Below are 20,227 nucleotides of genomic sequence, written 5' to 3' on the forward strand. Positions count from 1 at the left end.
GGGAAGGTGCAAGGGGCAAACGGCACCAAACACTGCGATCCATGCAGGACTTTTCAGCAGGCATCATGGTCGGCATCGAGCAGGAGATCTGAACCCAGGGGACGTCCCTGCCATGCCCTCCCATGTAGCTCTAGCCCAAGGGATCTTGCCTTTAATTCTTCCTCAAAGGAGGCTGCACACAGGGCAGCTGCACCACACCATGAGTCTGCAGAGCAGTGCAGGATTTTCAAGGCAGGATGTACAACCTGAGGGCAGACTAAGTTCCTGCCCTAAACTGGATTTAGGATCTAATTGCTAGATCCTGGAAGCAAAATCAGGGCCACTGAGGCCTGAAAAGTGATGCTTTACCAGAGATTTCAAGAGCGCTTTTGCATAATTATGTAAAAAAGCACTTGGCCATTCAAAATCAAACAGCTTTCCAGCCACTCCTGCTGCTGTCAAGCACCAGCTGCCCTTGGAAACCTTTTTCATTCAATTTGCTTGGCCAAGTTAAGTTGCTTCCATTAACGACAGGATCTCGCCTGGGAGGGGGCCCATTAAAGCAAGTGCAAGCGTGGAGCTGCTTTCGAGCACACCGCTGCTCCTGCCCAGGCACCGGCAGCGGGAGAAAACAGCAGGAACGACAGCCAGCTGCTGCTTCGGTTCTCCAGGCCTCGCCGGCTTTATAGCCCGGCTAACGGGAGCACAGGGGCTTTCGGTGGTGGGGGCTGTCTCGGGGAGGGGAAGGACAGCAGCTCTGCGGGAATGCCGCTCAGCCCCAGCTCTTCAGCCCTGGGCAAAACCCCTTGCCAGCCCCACCGTTAGCAGCCAATTTAACCCCAGGCCTGCAAGCAAAAAAGTCAGCATTAAAAAAGCAGCCCAGTCAATCTACAAGACTGGGGCTTGATGGAGGGACTTGGTACCTTCCTTCCTGTGCGCACCAGCGGCTACATTCTGGCCATTAATTACCTGAGAACCACCAGCTTCTGCCGCTTTAATTGCAGGACACCGCCTTTTCCTCCCCAATTTGTGAACAAGCCGCATTGTGAGACAGTGTTAAGGTATCTCCAACTAAGTAATGTCTCTTTTGCTAATGTTAGGAATCTAGCAAATAAGACACAATAAACTATTTTTTTCCGTTAACAGTTGAATCCTCCTTTGGGCAAGTCTAGGGATGAAGCAACCACCAAAGTGATCTAACTGCAAGCTCAAGCGATTTCACAGTACCAACAAATACATATTATCGCTCCCCAATACCAGTTTAACTGACATTGTATAAATGGGCAATGTACTTTTTTTTTTATAAAGGATTTTCAGGAATGGTACAGCCTACGCAGAGAAGTTCACTGCACTTACGGGATGCAGCCCATGGATGTGGGGGGATACAGAAGATGGAGTATTCAAAGACACTGTGCGACTGTGCTGCCCTGTCAGTGCCTCCTCAGAAGCAGAGCTCGGATTGTAAATGAATTAACCAACATTTGGCGACTTGCGAGCACAGATCTGCAGAGCTTTTGTGTGCCGCTTTCTACGTTTAAGCACTTACGCCAGAGGCAGTGGCATCCCCAGGACGCCGAGGCTGCCGGCACACAAAGGCGACCGGCCACGCGTACCCCTCCGAGCAGCAAGGCATCGCGAGCCCCCATCCCGTGAACATTAGCAGATCCCACTACCACGGACTGCCGGAGCTGGCAGTCAGGGAAGTTTTCAGGCGAGCCCAGGAGCAGTAGGTATGCCTTCAGGGGGATTTCCCCTTGCAAGATACCGGGAGAGATTCTCACAGCTTCACACAACTGAGCCAAAGAGCAATACATCAACAAATCTACACCTCACCATGTTTTTTCGCTTGCTGAAACTGCGCAGATTTTCTGTTTGGTAGCTTTACTAATAGAAACATATGGCATTATAAAGAGATCTGGGTTAAATGAACAAAACAAATTGGAGGAAGAGACTCAGGAATGCAGTGGGGTGCAAAGCAGGGCAGAAATGTGTGTAGACTTGCAAGCGCTTCCGAAGCAGATAACGGGAACCATAAAGAGCAGGAGCCAGGGAGCCCAACCCTCGCAGCAGCTGCCCCTTCGTCCCAGCCCTGCCGGGAACCCTGCCTTCCCCGCGCTGCAGAGCGCCGCTGCTCCGGCCGGCACGCTGCACAGCTGAGCACGCCGGCACCGCTCCGCGGAGAGAAACGGCAGCACTATGCACGAAAAAACACCCAGGGAGCACCTCAGACCCCGCGGCACAGCTGCACAAGGGCACGGATGACCGGGACAGGTCTCGTGTCCCCCCCCCCAGCCAGCCCCCTCGCCAGCACTGACCGGCAGCCCTGGTCGGCACAGCCGGCGCCCGCGCGCCCCGCTCACCTGCACGGCGCCGCCGAGCACGGCCGCCACGAGCCCCATGGCCATGCTCAGCGTCTGCGCCTCCACCGCGCCGCCGGCGCCCCGCGCCAGGCTCACACACGCCCGCTGAAGCGTCGCTGCCACGAAGTCCACCACCTGCCAGCAGAAAGAGTTTGGAGCAGTTAGAAAAAGCAGGTCAGCGCAGCGCTGCCCAAGCCAGGCGGCAAAGCGCCGAGGCGAGGGGCTGCGCAGAAGGGCAGGGCAGCCGGAGAGCAAACTGCGACGGGTCTAAGAGGGAACGAAGGGGACGGTGACGGCAAGGACGACAACAAAGGGTTCATACAAGATTTTGCTAGGAAAAGGCGTGGGCTTGAAAAATTAAAACAAACACAACCAGAAACGGCAGGGGCTAAACGCCGCGAGGCTCTGGCAAAGCGCCGAGGCGAGACCACCAGCTCTGCGCGTCGCCATCCCGCAGGCTGAGGTCACCAAACAGCACAAATACAACAGCAACAGCCACAAACCGAGTCCAGCGGGGATTTAGCGTGGCTCAAATAAACTTCATTACAACAAAAACATGACTGCCGGCATGCCGGCCTGCAAGCTCTCCAGAACAGCACAGTGCACGCTTCTCTGCCGCCTGTACCAAGAACTGGGGCTAGGGCATTTTGCAGATAACCACCCTTTTCCAGAAAAACGCCGTGGGGCTTCCAGCTCCTGACAATTATCCCAATTCATCTGCTCAAAGGCTCCCCGAGTACCGAGAGACAAAGCCAGGGGATCAGCCATCGTGTGCTCACACAGGCTACACTCGAGAGGGGCCACTTACAATGTGCGCCTGCACCTATTTGTGATTTTCTTGCAATATATTATTTTTTTTCTTTTTTCAAGCTAGTAACGATCCTGCCTGGCTGGCTTTGGCCTTCTCTACATTTGGCACCAAAATCTTTGATCCCACAAGCTTCCTGCATTTCTAATGGAGCCCGAAATTAATACGGCTTCTTGCTCCGCTCCTTTGTCTGCCGGCTGCACAGCCCTGAAGAATCTCACCGACTGCGCCCGGACCCAAGCACGCACTCACGATGGCAAAGGGATGAATGGGGGCCTTTCCCATGTAACGCGCTTGTTGCAAAATAAGGGAAACTCTCTGGAATAGCTCCTGTTTCGGAAAACAAAGCAACATGGCAACAAGGTAGTATTCAGCCAGTCTGCACACTTGCAGCCTCCTGCCGCCGCGTCAGGTCGCAGGCGCTGCAGGCAAGTAACGAGCTCTCTCATCAGCGGGCTGAACGGCAGAGCTGCACTCTGCCAGCTTCATTAAGCACGACCCTATTGTAGCATATAAAGTAGGAAGGCTGGCTCTGAAAGACTGCAGAAAAGGCTTAGGGACTTTCTGGACTAACAAGCCCAGAAAAGGTGCTGTCAAACAGCAAGAACTTGGAGTAAGAAGTGTCAAAACATCTGCTCTCAAAAATTAGTGACACACAGGCTGAATGGGTTGAATTTAATGAAAGAGTGGGAATATCATGAACAAGTAATCTACCAGCAGATAACTAGTGAGAAAACCAAAAGGTTAAAAATACCTCATATCTATAGGAAAAAAAAAGCCTGAAAAATAAAACACGGGGTCACATTTCCGTATTATGCAGGAGGAGAGCACAGTGTGTCACGAACGGCTTATCAAAGAAATCAAGCCAGTCTCTTAAAACTCAGGGAAACAATGAGGGGAAACAATGCAAATAAAATATTGTGCAACTGAGGAGGTCCAAAGTTGCCAGCCATTCCTGAATTCCAGCTCTATGAAGACAGATCCTGCTTGTTCCGAGTCTGTTATACACAAACACACGCTCCACAGTGTCCGCAGCAAGAAAAAAAAAAACGGAAGAACTGCGTACCGCAGAACTTGCCTAAAAACAGAGCTATGCAACTACCTGTTTAAACCTGAGGGATTTCTCCTTGAAATATGACCCACCTAGTATTTACTTTTCACTCAAAAAATAATAGTTTTTTTGTCTGTTTGGGTTTTTTGTTTCGTTTTCTTCTAGAATCATGTTCTGGACCCGGAAGCTGGGCAAAATCATTTTTCATTCCCTGCTTTTTGACCTAAATACCTGTCCCTGCTTAGGTCTCTGTGCGACAGAGAGGAAGGTGAAGACAAGGAACGGTTATTACTGCCCAAGCTGGGAACGCTGCGGCGCGCGGCACGAAGGAGCGAGGCACGGCGATGACACCGGCTGCGTATCGCATGTCCCTGGCGAGCGCAACACAAAAGACCCCATTGTCCCAGAAAGAAAAGTGAGGAAAAAAATGCGTAAGAAGTGACTTGCACTGCTTAAGCAAGTCACAGTTAACTATCATATTCAGGTCATTAAAAAAATAAATAAAGTAAAATAAAAAAGAAAGACGAGCAAGCTAAAAGAGAGTAAACCCCTGGCTGACCAGCGCGTGATGAAGCCTTGCAGAGACCGGCAAGGCGCAGCTCAGGCAAAGCACTCCCTGCGGGACTGCCGGACCGCGGGCTCAGGGGTGACGGAGGCACGGCAGCCTAACAACTCTGCTCGCTATCAGGTGCGATGAGTCTTAGCTGGCCTCTGACATTACGACATTTAATAGATTTGCAGCTGCCTCTTCAAGAGGACACCTACGAGCACTGACTGCATGAACGCAGTTATGTCAACCTTAATGGCTGCATGTACCGTTCAGTGCAGCGTTACGGCAACAGAAACCAGAAAAACGCCCCATATGGTCTATTTGAAGATGAGAGAGCGGGACACGACAGTTGCACCATGCTGCGTTCCCAGCACGCTCTGCACAGTCGTCAGATTGGCAGCCCCATCCTAACGGCTCCTGTAGGTAGCTGCAGAAACGCGCCAGGAAAAACAGGCACCAGCACTACGGATACACAGCAAACATACCAAAGGTCTGTCGAGTACCGATGTCTCCGAGCTTTGTTAAATTTGGGAAGCGTTTTGCTCAAAGCAAAGACGAGAAACTGGCAAATCGGGATTTGACTAACGCACAGACTATCATCTCGGCTTTTAATGCACAAGCCAAAACAGAGAGGAGATGTCTGCTGAGCAGGCTCCCAGCTGCACCTACAGCTGACATGGTCCTTCCTGATGATACTGTGCAGTACGGTGCCTTGTTGAGACCCAACTCTATCTGCTTTCACGGGGAAGTTCTAGTTTTCTCCAGCTGTTTCTTAGCAATCGTTATCGAGGAGCCCAGAGGCCCTGCGCGTGCCAGGCTATCGGCTGCCGACCCCTGGGGCTCTGCCACGACCAACCTGAGCAACGTCTGTGAACACAGTGTCCGAGACGCTCTCGCACAGCATGGCCACGAGCTGCAGGACGAGCAGCTGCCTCCGCTGCCCCGCGTGGTGCTGCTCCAGCTCCAGGAGACTCTCTGCAGACAGGGGAGCGGCGCTCGAAGCCGCCTCGTCCTCCGCAGCCACATGAGTCAGCGCCTGCGGGGAAGGAAGCACGGGGCACGGAAAGGGAGGCAGTGGTTAAACACAGGCAAATCAGTTCCAGGAACAGGGGCAGTCGCCACCTCGCTGACACTGCCCTGGGCCACCCCTGCGTGGCAGTCAGCGGTCCTGCGGCACGGCACGGCACAGCTGCCTCCCCTGCAGCCCCGTGCTGCTGCTAACGGCACCCGCTGCCTCCTCCGCCCCCCAGGCTGGTCTGGGACTGCCTGCCTGGCACGCAGCAGGATTGCTCCACGGCAGGCCACACCAGGCGGCTCGGTGCTCCCAAGACACACAAGTGGACGATCGGTCCCCTTTGCCATCTGCCACCCAGACCACGTGGCCCACGGAGGCCAGAGCTCCTTGCAGACGTGCCCCAAACACAGACCAGGCTGCCAGCGGACTCCGGCTCCTTACCTTCAGGCAGCGGAGGAAGAAGTCTCCGGCTAGACCACTCTTCTGGCAGTGAGACAAAAGCTCCACTAAGTTCTCCATATGCCACTGCTCCGAGGAAACCTTCTGATAAAGGGCCTCATCTTCATCGCTGAAACGGGTCAGTACGTCACTAACATGAACATAGCCAAAGCCTCCTCTTCTGCACAACTCCCAGGCAAGATGAAATCCTACTTTCGCCTTCTCTTAGAAATCTTCCTTCCCAAAAACTGCACTAGGCATCCCCGCTCTGCCTCTCCCGGACCACAAAGCAGGCAGTAGTTCAGCTGCCTACGGGCTGCCGCTCTAGGAGGGCAGAGACTTGCGTGCGCCGCGCAATGGCACAGGACTGCTCAGGGCAGCGGGCGAAGGAGACAGCGGCCAGCAGGAACCGTGAGCACTTCCTGAAGATTTTCCTAGCTCAAGCTTTAGGTTCCTTGGACACCACAACTAACATTTCTACTCACGCTAAAGCCAACAGTGCTCTAAGGGCCAAAACGGCCTCCGAGCACACTCTGCATGTGTATCGTGTTCACCTGGAAGGTGCTGCTGAGTCCAAGTGTCTCCAGCTCACAGGGAGAGACAAGAAATCCCGCAGATGCCACCCCAACAGGGCACCCAGTGGCTTTATCTTCCACAGCCCCACACACCCTCCTCCGCGTGCAGAGCCCACAGGGCTTCAGCGCTTTGCAGACCTGGGGAGCTCCCGCTCCCAGTATCAGCCTGCACGGCACTACCAGAAAGGGGAAGGCTGGAGGCAACTGCCACACTGCTGCTCAGTTTGGTTAGTCTGAATGATCAGGCACTCAGTTTATTAATTAACCAGCATTCATTAAAGGAGCAACATTATCAGAAACCATGAATACAAAACACAGTTAATCCACCCATCCTATAAGAACTGGATTAGCACTAGCTAATCATGCAGCAGTCATAACCATAAAAGTGGGACAGACATAGGCAGGGTTGTAGCTGTTAAGGAAGAATTTTAAATATATTAAGTTTAACATGTCTGCCTGGGGCAGACCTTCCTCTAGTTCAAGCGAGGAATAGCTTGAAATGAAATTGAAATAAGAGTATTTGTATGGGGTTTTATTACACTCATAATGAAATGGTTGCACACAGCTCTCAACACACCTGCACGGTGGATACTCTTGGGCTGGAGTTGCGTGCTCTGCCCGCTAAACAGTGTTGGCTTGTATTTATAGGTGCCAATTAAAATAGTTCTCTCTTTAAACCAAATGTCATGCTGGAGAACAGTTCTCGTTTGCATGGCTGGAGTCTAATGGCTGTAGTTTATTCCCCACATGGCCACGCTCTGCCTCTGCTTGTAGAGACCATCTGCAAGAGCAGGAGGGGAGTTCAGTCACTGGCTCAGCTACGCTGGCATCTCTGCAGAGTCCTTATTGCACTGATGCCACCTGCGCCCGAGGGACTCCGCTCGCTCCACGCAGTGGAGACAGGCCGAGGCTGGAGGGGGGAATCAGGATGGCAGGAGAACATGCCGTTCCCAAACTACCCCATGGGCCAGGCTCTGGACTTGGGAAAAGCACGTGGAGACCATGTGTTAATGCTCAGGCAGAGCGGGTCGGTTTTCAGGGATGAAAGCCAGTTCTGCACCATGCACAAGCAACGCGAAGGCTGCGTGGAAGCGTCGCCTGCTGGAGCTCAGTGCAGACAGCCGTGTACCCGGGGGCCAGGAGGGGACAAGACCGTGGTGGGCCAGCACCCCAGCCCCACGCCTGCCTGGGCTCTCTCTGCTGGGTGCAGCACCATGCTGAACAGCACCCGGCATTGCCCCAACCGCTCTCACCTGATGGGCTCTTCCACAGCGATCACGGCACCACCCTCGCTGCCTACGCGGAGCTGGCACTGCGGATGGAGGACGTTCACGCTGCTCTCCAGCCCCGCAAGCCCTTCCAGCACAGACAGTGCCACCTCTCGCTCTGTCTTCTCCAAGAACCACAGTAAGATCTCCTGGCACGGGGAGCTGGCAAGAAGAGAGGAAGCAGCAGTGACCACGCGCTGCTCTACGCATACGAGTACCGCAACGTGCCTCAGGGCGAGGGAGAAGGCGAGAACCCTCTGAAGTGACCACGGACACTCCTTAGGATGCTCTATGGGCTGAGAGCTCCTGGGACCTGAAGGCATTTGGGTCAGTTATAAGATCAGCAGCTTATCCTGTCCCTCCAGCATTCCCAGATGGAAGGATTTGGGTCCTTAAAGACTTCAGCCCAGCAAGGAGCGGAGAACTCTGACTGAACGGCATGTTTGTACAGGGACAGCCACTTCCAGGCAGCCTCGGCATGGAGTGCCTGATGCTTCGGGCCAATCTGACAAAGCACCGAGCTGTCGGCTGTGCCAAGGGAGAGGAGGAAGGAGATGGGGATCACAGGAAGGTGGCATACAAATTCCTGCCAAGTAAAGATGCAGGTTAATGAGATTGAGTTGCAGTGCTGTGCCAGGGGTCTGGAAACCCGAACACTTCCAGGCAGCTGTGGTTTTAGACACCCCTGCCAAATTCCTTTGTAAAGAGAGAACCTAGCAGTGATTCTGCTCACCCAGCAGGAGTGTTAACTTGGCTTGTTCAAAGAACTTGCCAGAGCACTCACTGCTTTTTGAAATGATTAATGATGTCTTTAATAATAGCAGAGGCCATATCTACATAGAACTTTGGAGGGAAAACCTCCAGCACCCACGGGCCAATATCACCAAAGCATTAGCATAAACCCACCAAGACTGTATTTACCAGAGCGGCCCAAATTCAGGACAACCCAGGGAAAGCCTGGGAGGAGAAAGGAGAGAGGACAGCCAGCACCTGGTCACCACTACCGCTGCCACCATGACCGACGTATGCATTGCTTACCATCATACATCAGTCATGGGGGAACGGGGCACAAAGCAAGATGTCCACAGCTGCTGAGAGAGGCAGAGAGGGTGATCCCAGACAGGGGGGAATCCTTTATTTCAAAGAGTCAGAGCTCAAGCTCTTTTATCCTGTTTTTATTCTGTTTCTAAATCCCTCTACACCTAGCCAGATCCTGCATTACCTTCTCTATCCCTAGGCAAACACAATCCTTCCTTCTAGGCGGGCCACCTGCAGGAGAGTTACACCCATGGTCCCCGGGCTCCTGTAGGGCATGCCTGCCTCTACAGCAAACGCTGTGGCTTCAGGGAAGACAAAAACTAATGCGAGCACTGTTTCCCTGGGCACAGGTCTGGCAGTGAGGTTGTGCACTGTGCGTATGCCTGTGGTCACTGCCTACTTTGAATGAGAGCTCTTCAGGGTAAGAAATTTGGTCTCGAGTTCTGTGCCTATCCTTGCAGGACATGTCCTTCAGAGCTGGGCGCCACAGAGAAGAAGAAACCCCAGAAGTAGTTCTGCACAATCCTTCCTTACCGTAAGTAGGACACATTCTGCTTGGCGAAGGAATAGAGAGAGAAAACCACTCCCAGGACTGACCGTAAGGATCCCAGCAGCAGGCTAGAGCTGTCGTTTCCAACTACATACACCTAGAGAGAGAGACGGGCACACAGAAGAGAGTCAAACACCTGCATGGAGCAGAGCAAAAGCAAAGCAAAGGACAGTAAGCATGTCTGTGCCCAGAAAGGCTGCCACCAGAGAGGATGGCAGAGAATTTACAACCATCTCTTCTTTTCGGTCTGAAGCCCGTTTTCCCTGGTCATGCTGTACTCTGTTCCAAAAGCAGCCTTGAGCACCGTCTTTCTTCTAGCATTTGCTTAATCGCAGCAGCGCTCCAAGCTATAGGAACACTGCAGCCAGCTATTCAGGAAGTCTTAGGGGTAAGATCTTAAGTTACAGACAGATGCATTAGGCACTTTTGAATTAGCAAATCTTTACGGAAATGCTGCATCCAGAGTCAAGTTTCCAGTTCCAGAGATCAGTTCCTAGCAGGGCAGCTGGGCTGACGTGTGCTGAGCTGACCAAGTGGGATGCAGAGTGCCTGGGAGGTGCAGGCTGGTGTAAGGGCTTGAGGAGGCTACAGAGCCACACTCCTCTCCTCCATCTCAAGCAACACCTTCCTGAGCCAGTGCAAAAACCCTCTCAACCAAAGCCACCACCTCTTCCCACTCAAGCTGCAGCTACCAGCTCACTGCTCACAAGTGCTACATGGCTGCACACAGAGCACAGGAAAAGTGCTCGTAGAAGTCTTATGACGTAGGGTTTCCTTTTGAAACCTTTAAAGGAATTGCCCAAGTACAAAAGCCATGTAAGACACCGTCAGTTAACGCCATAATGCTGGGAAAGCTCAGTTTAGAAGACTGTTAAATAGCAAGCCTTGCCCAGCTGGACTCAGGGTTTACAGCTTTGGTGATGATCAAATCCACATTTTTCTAGGCTCTATCTCCCTCTATCCCTTTGAGCTTAGAGAAAAGAAAAACATCTCTTAACAAGTTCTCCAAGGGACTTCCAGCTGTGTAGACTGGTGAACTACCTGTTCAGAAGATGCTGTCCCTTCAAACCAGAGCACAATCCACACCTTCGACATCAGCAGCTAGAGCGCAAGGGCCTGCCTTCAGGGCTGGAAGTACCCAGGGGACAAACCGAAGGGGAGTTTTTGCCTGCAAGAGGCAGTGTGACAACACAGGTATGAGAGCAAGGAAGGAGATTTTCTTGATAGTGTTTTGGCCTGCTGTATTGATGCAAACTGATGTTTTGCCCGTACTAATCCCTACGGAGCCATTCTTCCTAACCAGAACCTTTTGTACACAAAGCCTCCCTGATGAAGCCCCAAGGATGGCTTCCCACTCAGCATCAAATGACACTTGCTAGGCAAGAAACCCCCGCAAATCTGCAGGCTGGAGTCTCCATCACTAATCTCACTGCTGTCAGGCCTAAAGCACTATGCCATTAAGGAGGGATCCGCCCCAAACTCCAGAGACATTTTCATTGTGAACGGCAGCCACAGAGCAGCCCTCCAGACTGGTCTCTGCCTGCCGGCTAGTTACAACAGATCGTTAGTACACAAAATACTACAACAATCGCAGCATTTAAAAGCTCAGCCCGCCTAGGGGCATGCCAGGCAGCCAGTCACTAGCTGCTTGGATTCCTTGGCTCAAGATGTCCTTCTGGCCTGGAGCTTGCGGCACAAGGCTCCGCTGCTGCTCTCAGGGCAGGCAGCGAAGCCTGGCACACGGCGCTGATGACTGGCTATCTAGGTCAGGCTTTGCGCCCTAGTCGGCCGAGAAGGCCACGTTCCAGCCCAGGATCAGCCGTCAGGGCGCTCCTGTTGCATTCTCTCCCGCATTAATGCTGCAGCTGGCGCTGGGCGACAGGCCACTGCAACGCGGTTAGCTGTCCCTTCCCTGCGCAGCCTCTGCGCCGTGCCGTACACCATCACGGGCCACGCACAGCTCTCGGAGACGATGCAGGGCAAGACTCACACTCGTGATAACGCTGACCGTGACTCCGCGTGCAGCCTTTCCTGCGCTGCCTCACTGGGCACTGGTGATACTGGTGGGCATGATGGAAAAGGGAGATAGGAGAGAGGATTTCAGAAGAGGCCTCCGCAAAACAGCCCTTCGGAAGAGATCTATTCCTTCTAAGGAAGCGCAAGAATGGAGAACACCTCTCCCGCAACCGCCAGAGCCAAGGGCTGCACTGCTGAACACCCGCCACCCATCACATAGATCAGCTCTAAGGCCTGACTGCATCTCTCTCCAGGTCCTATACCACATGAGGGCAGCTCCAGAGATTAGGAAATGAGATTGCTGGATGCTCAGCATTACCCACCCACGGTTTTAAAATTAACATCATGCACACAGAAACCCATGTCATGGGGTTACACTCAGTATGTTCCCTGCAAAACAAGCTACTCATTTCTTCTCTTCGTACAGGAAAGTACCTTCCTTCTGCAGTGGGACCAGACCCACTGCAATTCCTTTAGTCATCTGACAGATAAAGGAATTTCACCAGGAGAAAATGGACTACTGGGGGCAGAGATGAGGCGAAACATTTCCTGAGGTTTGACATGCAACTGCCTGCAACCAGAAGAAATGCAGAAAGGCTGCATTGTTGCTGCCTGCGGAAAAGCAAAGAAGCTGCGATGGGACAAAGCAGGGTTTGCCAAGCTGCTCCTGGGCGAGGGCTCCTCTGGGAGGAGTGACGTGGGGACCCAAAAACTGCTCTGAGCAACTGCAATAAGCTTTGCATAACATCCAAAGTTAATCTCTTCAGAGAGTCTGGAACTCCTCCTGCAGATCCTTTCTGCTAGACTAAGGGATCGTGCCTGGCCTCTTGTACGACAGACTAAGGAGCCTCACAGAATTGACTTCAGCACGTAATTTTAGGCGACAATGCAGATCTTTAGATATCAGACGTAACAATTCTGGTCCCACACTTTATGAGAGTACAACCTCACCTACAGGGTCTCAAGGCTCGGAGCGAAGGGGTGGGCTCAGGTATCTGAAAGCTATATTGAAGATAGAGCTTAGATTAGTGAAGCAGGTTCGGCAACGGGGACCGCTTCCCTGTAACCACACTGACCCAGCGCTCACCGAGCGCAGAAGGGCCAACGAGGCAGCAACCTCAAAACCGTGCTGAAGCAGTAAGCCCACATTCGCTTTTCCTGGTTGACCCCACCTGAGGCAGTTATGCACAATCATGGCTAATAACCCACACACTGCTTTCCTTCCTCCAACCACAGTCTCTTCCCCATTTCTGGGTCCTAACCTCAGGTGTCCGAGTGACTAAGCGTGTCTCCCATGGGGCTGAGATGCTGACCACCCTTCTTTTCCCCTGCGCCCCATTGCTCTCCTCTGTTTCACAATAGCAGCCCCGAGCCAACAGGATAATTGCTGTCTGCTGCGGTCTGGAAACGACGCAGAGCTAATACTCGAGCAGACATCTCCGTGGCCTGGCCCAGCGGGCGTTGTGCCCCCAACGCAGCACCCCCCACTACGCGGTGCCCCGCCGGTGCTGTGCCCTGCCCCGCAGGCAGCAATGCCGGGTGAGCGACTGCACCAGCCCCGCCGCCGCTCCTCCTCCTCCGGCTCCGTGATGCCCTCTGAGCTCACCTTCACTCTCCTTTTCACGCCAGTGACAGCTCAGCAGTCTCAGAGGCACATTGAACCTGCTCGCTTCTCAAGCCCCTGCTGTGAACCCTTCGCTGCTGACTAGCTGCATAATCACCGGCTGCGAGTGATGTGCCGAGGGGACCCTGCCAGCCTGCTCGCATTGCAGGGCTGAGCAGTCCCGCGCAGCCTGTCGCTGGTGATACCTCCCTCCCCAGTGCCTCCTTTTCCAGGTCACTCATTCGGAAGCGTTTTGACCCAACACAAGAGCTGCCTGCTGTCCCTCTGCCTGCCAGGGGTTAATGCTGCGGGAACTGCAGAAAAGCTTCCAGCTCCGGGCCGGCTGCTCCGGCGCTCTGGCTCAGACTGCCCTCTGCAGACCTCGGGGAGGCAAGGAGAGCAGCAGCGGAAGGCAGCGCGTCTTCCGCCCTGCAAAGGCAACGCGGGGCGCTGTATTAGCCACATTATCCACGCGATAAGGTAAGGAAACTGAGGCAAGAGGCACTAAGAGGAGGGTGAGTCAAGGACAGCCTGGGAGGAAAACTTAGGTTTTCCGCAGAATTTTAGCACTTACGTAACGCTCCCTGTGATCAGAAGTATTCTTCTCACTGACAGCTGCGCCTCTCTGATGCTGCTGAGTGAGCAGCTCATCTCAGACGGGCCCTGGCTGCCCAAGGCAATGCTTGAGGCCAGCGGTACTCCTGCTGAGAGCGCCCTGTCTGCTGCCTGCCGCGCTGCCCGCTCCGAGGTTACCTGAGCTATGATCAAGGCCTGAGTCCTGAAGCTTTTCTGACAGTCTAACCAGACACAACTGTCCTGTGGAAAACTATGCAGTTTAGCAAAGGGCAAAGTCCTGCTGCAGCGAATGGAGGAAGAGGATATGACAGCACCATGGAGACTCCTCAGTATTAGACTGCAGCTCAAACTCTTTTCTTACCTTCAGCAATGCACCAGAAAGACAGCAGGGAAAAAAAAATAACCCGCAAAAGCTCAGTGCCATCTTGCAGAACATTTTGGGGTGAGAACGCCTGAAGGGATTAAGGCAACACCTCTGGAATCTATCATAAAGCTGCAGTGGCCCCACTGCAGTACTTAATGCAAGGTTATTCTGTGCAACTCTAAGCCTTGTTTCAGCACCACGACTGCATGAGACACACTGGTTTGTCATGGTCTAAAACACATATTGAATGGCTCAGAAAGTCTCAAATCATTTTTTTCCTAGAGTAGCACCCTCACCTACCCTCAGAACCAAATCAGACAAGGTACCTTGAACACATCTTCCACACATCTGCCGAGCTCTGCCTCATTCACCAGCACAGTCCCTCCTGATAAATCTTCCACTGCTATCTCTGAAAGCAAAGAGCAGGAGTATCAGCACTTCCACACGCTGAGGACTCTCCCGCAGGACAACTTCACCATGCCCAAGGCAGCAGCACCAAAAAGCAGTTTGATAGTTTTCATGTTTTCCCTCCATCAGGGCAGCACGGGCACCAAGGAGCCCTCAGTACCTGTGCTAAATATCACTGTGGTGCTGTAAACTCTGCAAGGTTACAGGTAAATCAAAGCATACCACAAGTTCTCAATGGGTTATTGCTTTGAAAGCTGCTTAGTCAGCGTGAGGAACCGATGGCTTCCATCTGGTAGCCCAAAACAAGACCCTCAGACTGTGGGAGAGTTTCCCAAAGAGAAGGATAGACATCCTGCTACCTGACTGTCAAACTACAGAGGAGTTTGACACGAGTGCTAGAAAATACAGTGCACCTAGTTGCAGAGACATGTCCAGAAGTGACAAATTGGGCCTTGCACACACAGTAGCCAAGTCACCAGACCTTGAGGAAATTCTAAGGGAAGGATGAAGATCAGCCAAAAGAGAAATCAGACCCTTCTTCTCTGATTAGGGGTTTGGTATGGCCCCTTACAGAGCCAGCAAAGACCAGCTGTTACCTGCAGTATCGGAGCATCGGAGAAGTGGCGCCAACATGGGTTGAAGCAGGTATTTCTCTGCCAGCTGAGGGTGCCCTTTCGCCATGGTGAGGAGCGTAGTGGTGGCAACTCTCTGGAACTGGCGCGCTGTCAGTTTATCCTGGATGTGCAGCAAATCCAGAATCTGGAAGGAAAGTCTGGATTAGCAGCCCCTGAGGACGGGCACAGGCCAACTCCTTGCAACAGCAGCAGAGACCGCAAAGCCTCCTCAGTGCTGCTTTGCTGGGCATTTAGCATGACATTCTACCCTGGGAAAAGGCAGGTCTCCTCCCTGCGCACGGGTTAACAGAAGACGCGTTTCTGGCCTCACACAAAGAGCCTGCACAACTTCCATAGCCAAGGGCTGGAAGCAAGAACTCCACGGCATAAAGTTCCTTGAAGGGCACTGCTGAACAGCTCATGTGATGAGGCAGCACTGTTCAGTATTTCAAACAAATACAGAAAACGCAAGATGGGATGGAAACACGTCCCACTGACAGAGCGCCAAACACATCACCTTGTCGGAGCAGCCAGGCTCGAGATAGGCCTTATTCGAGCAGAAACTCTACTAAATGCAGTATGGACACACTCCAACCTGGGAGCTGGCTATACTGTAAGAGTGGTCCCAATTCTGATCTCATGGCCACAGCCAAGGTGCTGCAGGGAGGCAGAAGAGAAGGGCCTACCTGGGGGCATACGAGTTTGTAGTAATCCTCAAGGGAAAGACACTGCTGAGGGCAGGCGGCCAGGACCTTTGCAACTGCATCACATTTTCTCCAGTCCACAGCTGCTGCTTCAGCACCAGTGCCACCTGCTACGCCAGGAGAAAGCCAAGATCAGCTCACACTGAGAGCAAACAGCAGAGCCAGTTTTGGCTGAAGCCAGATGTTTCTGGCCAAGAACTGGCTTTTTGGCTTTTAGTAACCTCTTTAAACTGAGCATATTTCAGGAGACACCTGTGCTTAGTGAGGAAAGGGGAAAAAAAGATTGTCCAAGGCCTTTGATACTGGAAAGCAACTTTCACAAATAGGCATAAGAGCCAAAAAAAGGAGGGAGGTAGCGTTTGGACGGTGTCTTTAGACTGGTATTGACTGGAAGAGGCTTTAGCACTGACGACTGTGGGACTCAGGAACTGCGGCTTTTAGTGAGGACCTCAAAAACCTTTAACCTTGAGTGAAAGACACTCACAGTTCAACACCCTTTCATAATCAGAGGCAAACTCAGTGCAAATGTTTACAGAAGTTAGTTTATTAGCCTAATAAAAGTGATTTCCTATTTCAGGATTCTAATGGTGCTACCTTTTCTGGGCTTGTCATGGGATGAAACATCTTAGACCCATCAGAGTCTCTTTTCATCAGTGATTTTGGAAACCAACAGCAGCATCAGAGCACCCTACTCACCGCCTGTCCCCTCCATGATGCCCCGAACCACCGCCTGGACCCCGTTGGGTCTCAGCAGCCTTTCTGAGAGCAGCTGACCACAGAGGCGCCGCAGCCACGCTGGAGCCTGTGCAAGGGCTGGCTTTGCGTCCTCCCCAGGAGCGGCCGATCTCTGAAAGGAAACAAAGGAGCAGGCTAAGAAGCACGTTCTCCCCAGCGCACGCTCCTGCTCAACCCTCACTAACAGGCAAAATAAAGCGCTCCCTGCCCTGGAGGACTTGAGATGACATAGGAGCGCAAGACAGGGAAAATATTTTAAATAAATCACTTCATCATCTAGTGGCACAAAGAGAATTAGGGCTTAATGAGAGGAACTAACCTTCCCAGGAGCAACCTCTCACGCAGAGCTTTCTTCCTTTAATTAAAATCTCAGGGTCATGCATCAAATCTGACTGTCTCATTACTGAAGCGACGCATTGGGGTGTGTGGGGGGGGTCATGGGACAAGTCAGATTCAATACACAGAACAGCACTTGTGACTCCTGCGATCACTGGATGCAGCGCTGTGCTGAGGAGGCGGCACCACGAATCCAGAGGCTACATGGTCAATCAAAGAAACATGTTTGGGACAGGTACGAACGGCAGAGCTGCTCAGAGGCTGCAAACTTGCAAAAGGAGCAGTTTGGACAGATGTGTTTGTTCGGACGCCCAGAGGAACAAGGCAAGCTAACACTTCTTTACTGGGAGGGAGAACACCAACTCAGCTTTTGTCTAACGGGAAGACCCCTGGTTTTGCATGAAAGAACCAAAGTGTGTGCTTTTTCAAGAAAAGAAGGTTTGGGGAGGAAACAATATGAAATAAGACCAGAGCACTGTAGGTCCAAGGCCACGGGCTTCTCAGCATGCTCAGAAGCAATGGGAAGTGCCCAGCTGCCTCAGTTAATGAGATTTGGTGCCTAGAGCTCTGCAGCACGCTGCTCTTTCATGTTGCTTTTATCCCAGAGCTCCAGGGGGAGCAGAGGAAGTGCTCAGTGAGTGCAGCTGCCCGCCTTTACAGTGGCAGTGCGAAGTGACAACGAGCTGCAGCTCGGATCTACCAGCCCTATGGGACAGTCTCCAAACGAGGTGGCCGTCCCCCATGTCCCACCTGCTTGGGAATCACCTTCGATTCCAGCCAACCAGTCAGACCAGCACAGCCGCAGCTGCGGAGAGCTGCCCTGACCGTCAGCCTGAGCTACCCTGTGTGCAACCAGCAGCTCCCGGCTGACCCGACCCCAAGCCGTGAGCTGGAACTGCACCGCAGCAGATGGACGTGCGCGTCCAAAGCTGGGAAGCAGTCCTTTTCCCAGAGACCTTCCAAAAGCAATGTTAGTCTTTGCAGAGGTCACCTACTTCCCACTGCCACAAGGCAGCCTTTGAAAAGGCAGCCACAAAAAATCTGTCAGCATCAAGTGAGCACCACTTAGCCCTGGAGACTTAACAGTGACTCTCTGTCAAGTGAAAATAGGGAAGTTATGAAGCAGAAGGCACTGTGCTAGGCCAGGCAAAACAGATGCAACTGCTCAGCCGAGGCTGCACTTGCTGCGATGAGAGTCCCCGAGTTCGCACACACGCAGAGCTCCAGCACAGGGGTCCCTGGCCTTCTGCCGCTGAGGAGCGACCAACGCACACCCAATGGGTTCCAGGTATTCATGCGGCATCCAGAGAGCAAGCTGTACTGCACCAAACTGGCTTTACGCTATAAGAAAATTCCCAGGACAGTAGGAAATCCACTCGCAGGATGCTGCAACGCATAGCGTGCACACACTGCAATGGTAAGACTGTTGGATTCACCTGAGCTGAGACACCACCATCACCTGATGGCACCTGACAGCAAGGACACGCTTAAAGCACCCTTCCAGCTGCCTGCTCTATTTTACCAAAATAAATTAATTCCTAGTCCACAGTCCGAGTACAAATAACACAGAATCTTTGGGATGAAAAAGCATCTAAACAGATGCTGTGTGTCCTTCTGCCTGTCTCCAGCTGAACCCAGCACACAGCATTTCACCGCTGTCCCTCCGAGGTGCGGAGAGGAGAGGACCAGCAGGGCTCAGCAGCCAGCGCTCTCGCAGCGGGTGCGGGTTCCCCTGCAGCCCCGGTACCTGCTTGGATCCGCCCTGGAGGATGAGCAGCTCCTGCACGGCCAGGGGCTGGTAGACGCGATCCAGGACCTGCCGCAAGGTCTCCCTGCACTGGGCTCGCTCCTCTTCCGAAACGCCCTGAAACAGAGGGACCCCGAGGTCGTCAGGCGGGCCTGATGCGGGGAAGGGGCGCCGCAGCCGGGGAGGATGGCAGGGTGCTGGCGTCCCCCGGGCATCTCACCAGCTCTCCAGCCCAAACTCTAGGTGAAACAGCGTTTTCTGGCTCTAACGAGCAGCCAGGCGGGAGCCAGCCGCTTCGGAGGGGGCAGGAGCCCAGCGCCGGCCGCGGCCCCACCGCAGCACTGCCCCAGGGTGCAGCAGGCGGCTATTTCCACCTAACATTGGGCAATTTAGGACAAATCCCCGTCCCAGCAGGTGGCTATTTCCACCTAGCATTGGGCAATTTAGGACAAATCCCCATCCCAGCAGGTGGCTATTTCCACCTAGCATTGGGCAATTTAGGACAAATCCCCGTCCCAGCAGGTGGCTATTTCCACCCAGCGTTGGGCAACTCGGGACAAATCCGCTCCGTGCTGCCCACTCGCAGTGCCCCTGGGGGGGCTCGGCCAAGGCCGGCAGCGGCGAGCACCTTCCCCGGGGGGAGCGGGGTGGCCCCCGAGGATGGGTGCAAGGTGCGGAGCTGTGATTTTTGGCCGTGGGGCAGTCTGGCATGGACGGCGCTCCTGCGGCAAAGCTAGGCCGCGGCGTGCCGCAAAAAGGGTTTTTTTCCGCCCAGACTGCGCGAGGCGAGGCGGCCACGGACCTGGGTGTGCGCGGGGGGGCCGTGGCCCAGCAGGCAGAGGGCGGCGAGCAGCGGCCCGAGGTGGCGGGCGAGCAGCGGGGCGCCCAGCGCCGGGTGCGGCGCCAGGCGGGCCAGGGCGGCGGCGGCGGCCAGGAGGCGCGGGCCGTGGCGGCGGGGCGCCGCGCCGGGCGGCAGCCAAGGCCCCAGCCCCAGCGCCACGGCGGCCCGCAGCGCCCGCCGCACGGCCCGCGCCTGCGCCGCGCTCAGCGTGTCGGCGGCGGGCGGCGGCGCGGCGCCGGGCCGGGGGGCGGCGGCGGCGGGCGGCTGCGCCAGCCGCTCCTGCAGGCACAGCAGCAGCGCCAGCGCGGCGGCGGCGGCGGCCCAGCGCGGCTCGGCCGCAGGCTCGGCCGCGTCGCCCAGTCCCGGCGCCCGGGCCAGCACGGCGGCGCGCAGGCCGCGCAGCGCCGCCCAGCCCGGCTCCCGCCGCAGCCGCTCCTCCAGCGCCGCCACGTTGCTCCGCAGCGTCTCCGGCGCCCAGCCGTCCTTGTCGTCGTCGCCGCCACCGCCGTCGCCCCGCTCACTGGCCCCCGCGGGCTGCCGCAGCAGCAGTTCCAACGCCTCCACCACCCGCTCCACTTCCACGCCCGCCGCCATCTTGCTGTGCTGCGGCGGCGCGCCCGCCGCCATCTTGGGGGCCGCGGCCGAGGGGGA

General features: G+C 54.4%; 1 protein-coding gene across 1 annotated transcript in view; it reads right to left on the bottom strand.

Annotated features, from left to right (window-relative positions):
• TANGO6 (transport and golgi organization 6 homolog) overlaps positions 1–20,203 on the bottom strand; it is a 41,886-nt gene extending 21,683 nt beyond the window's left edge. The window contains exons 1-11 of the mRNA XM_067302321.1: positions 19,538–20,203; positions 18,736–18,852; positions 16,614–16,764; positions 15,900–16,024; positions 15,196–15,358; positions 14,518–14,600; positions 9,617–9,729; positions 8,030–8,206; positions 6,205–6,331; positions 5,605–5,784; positions 2,340–2,474 (exon numbers count right to left, since the gene is read on the bottom strand). Coding sequence (XP_067158422.1) covers positions 2,340–2,474; positions 5,605–5,784; positions 6,205–6,331; positions 8,030–8,206; positions 9,617–9,729; positions 14,518–14,600; positions 15,196–15,358; positions 15,900–16,024; positions 16,614–16,764; positions 18,736–18,852; positions 19,538–20,203 — 2,037 coding nt within the window. The remainder of the gene's footprint in view (positions 1–2,339; positions 2,475–5,604; positions 5,785–6,204; positions 6,332–8,029; positions 8,207–9,616; positions 9,730–14,517; positions 14,601–15,195; positions 15,359–15,899; positions 16,025–16,613; positions 16,765–18,735; positions 18,853–19,537) is intronic.
• Positions 20,204–20,227: the final 24 nt, after the last annotated feature.

This window comes from Apteryx mantelli, chromosome 10, assembly GCF_036417845.1.
Source record: "Apteryx mantelli isolate bAptMan1 chromosome 10, bAptMan1.hap1, whole genome shotgun sequence".
NCBI lineage: Eukaryota > Metazoa > Chordata > Aves > Apterygiformes > Apterygidae > Apteryx > Apteryx mantelli.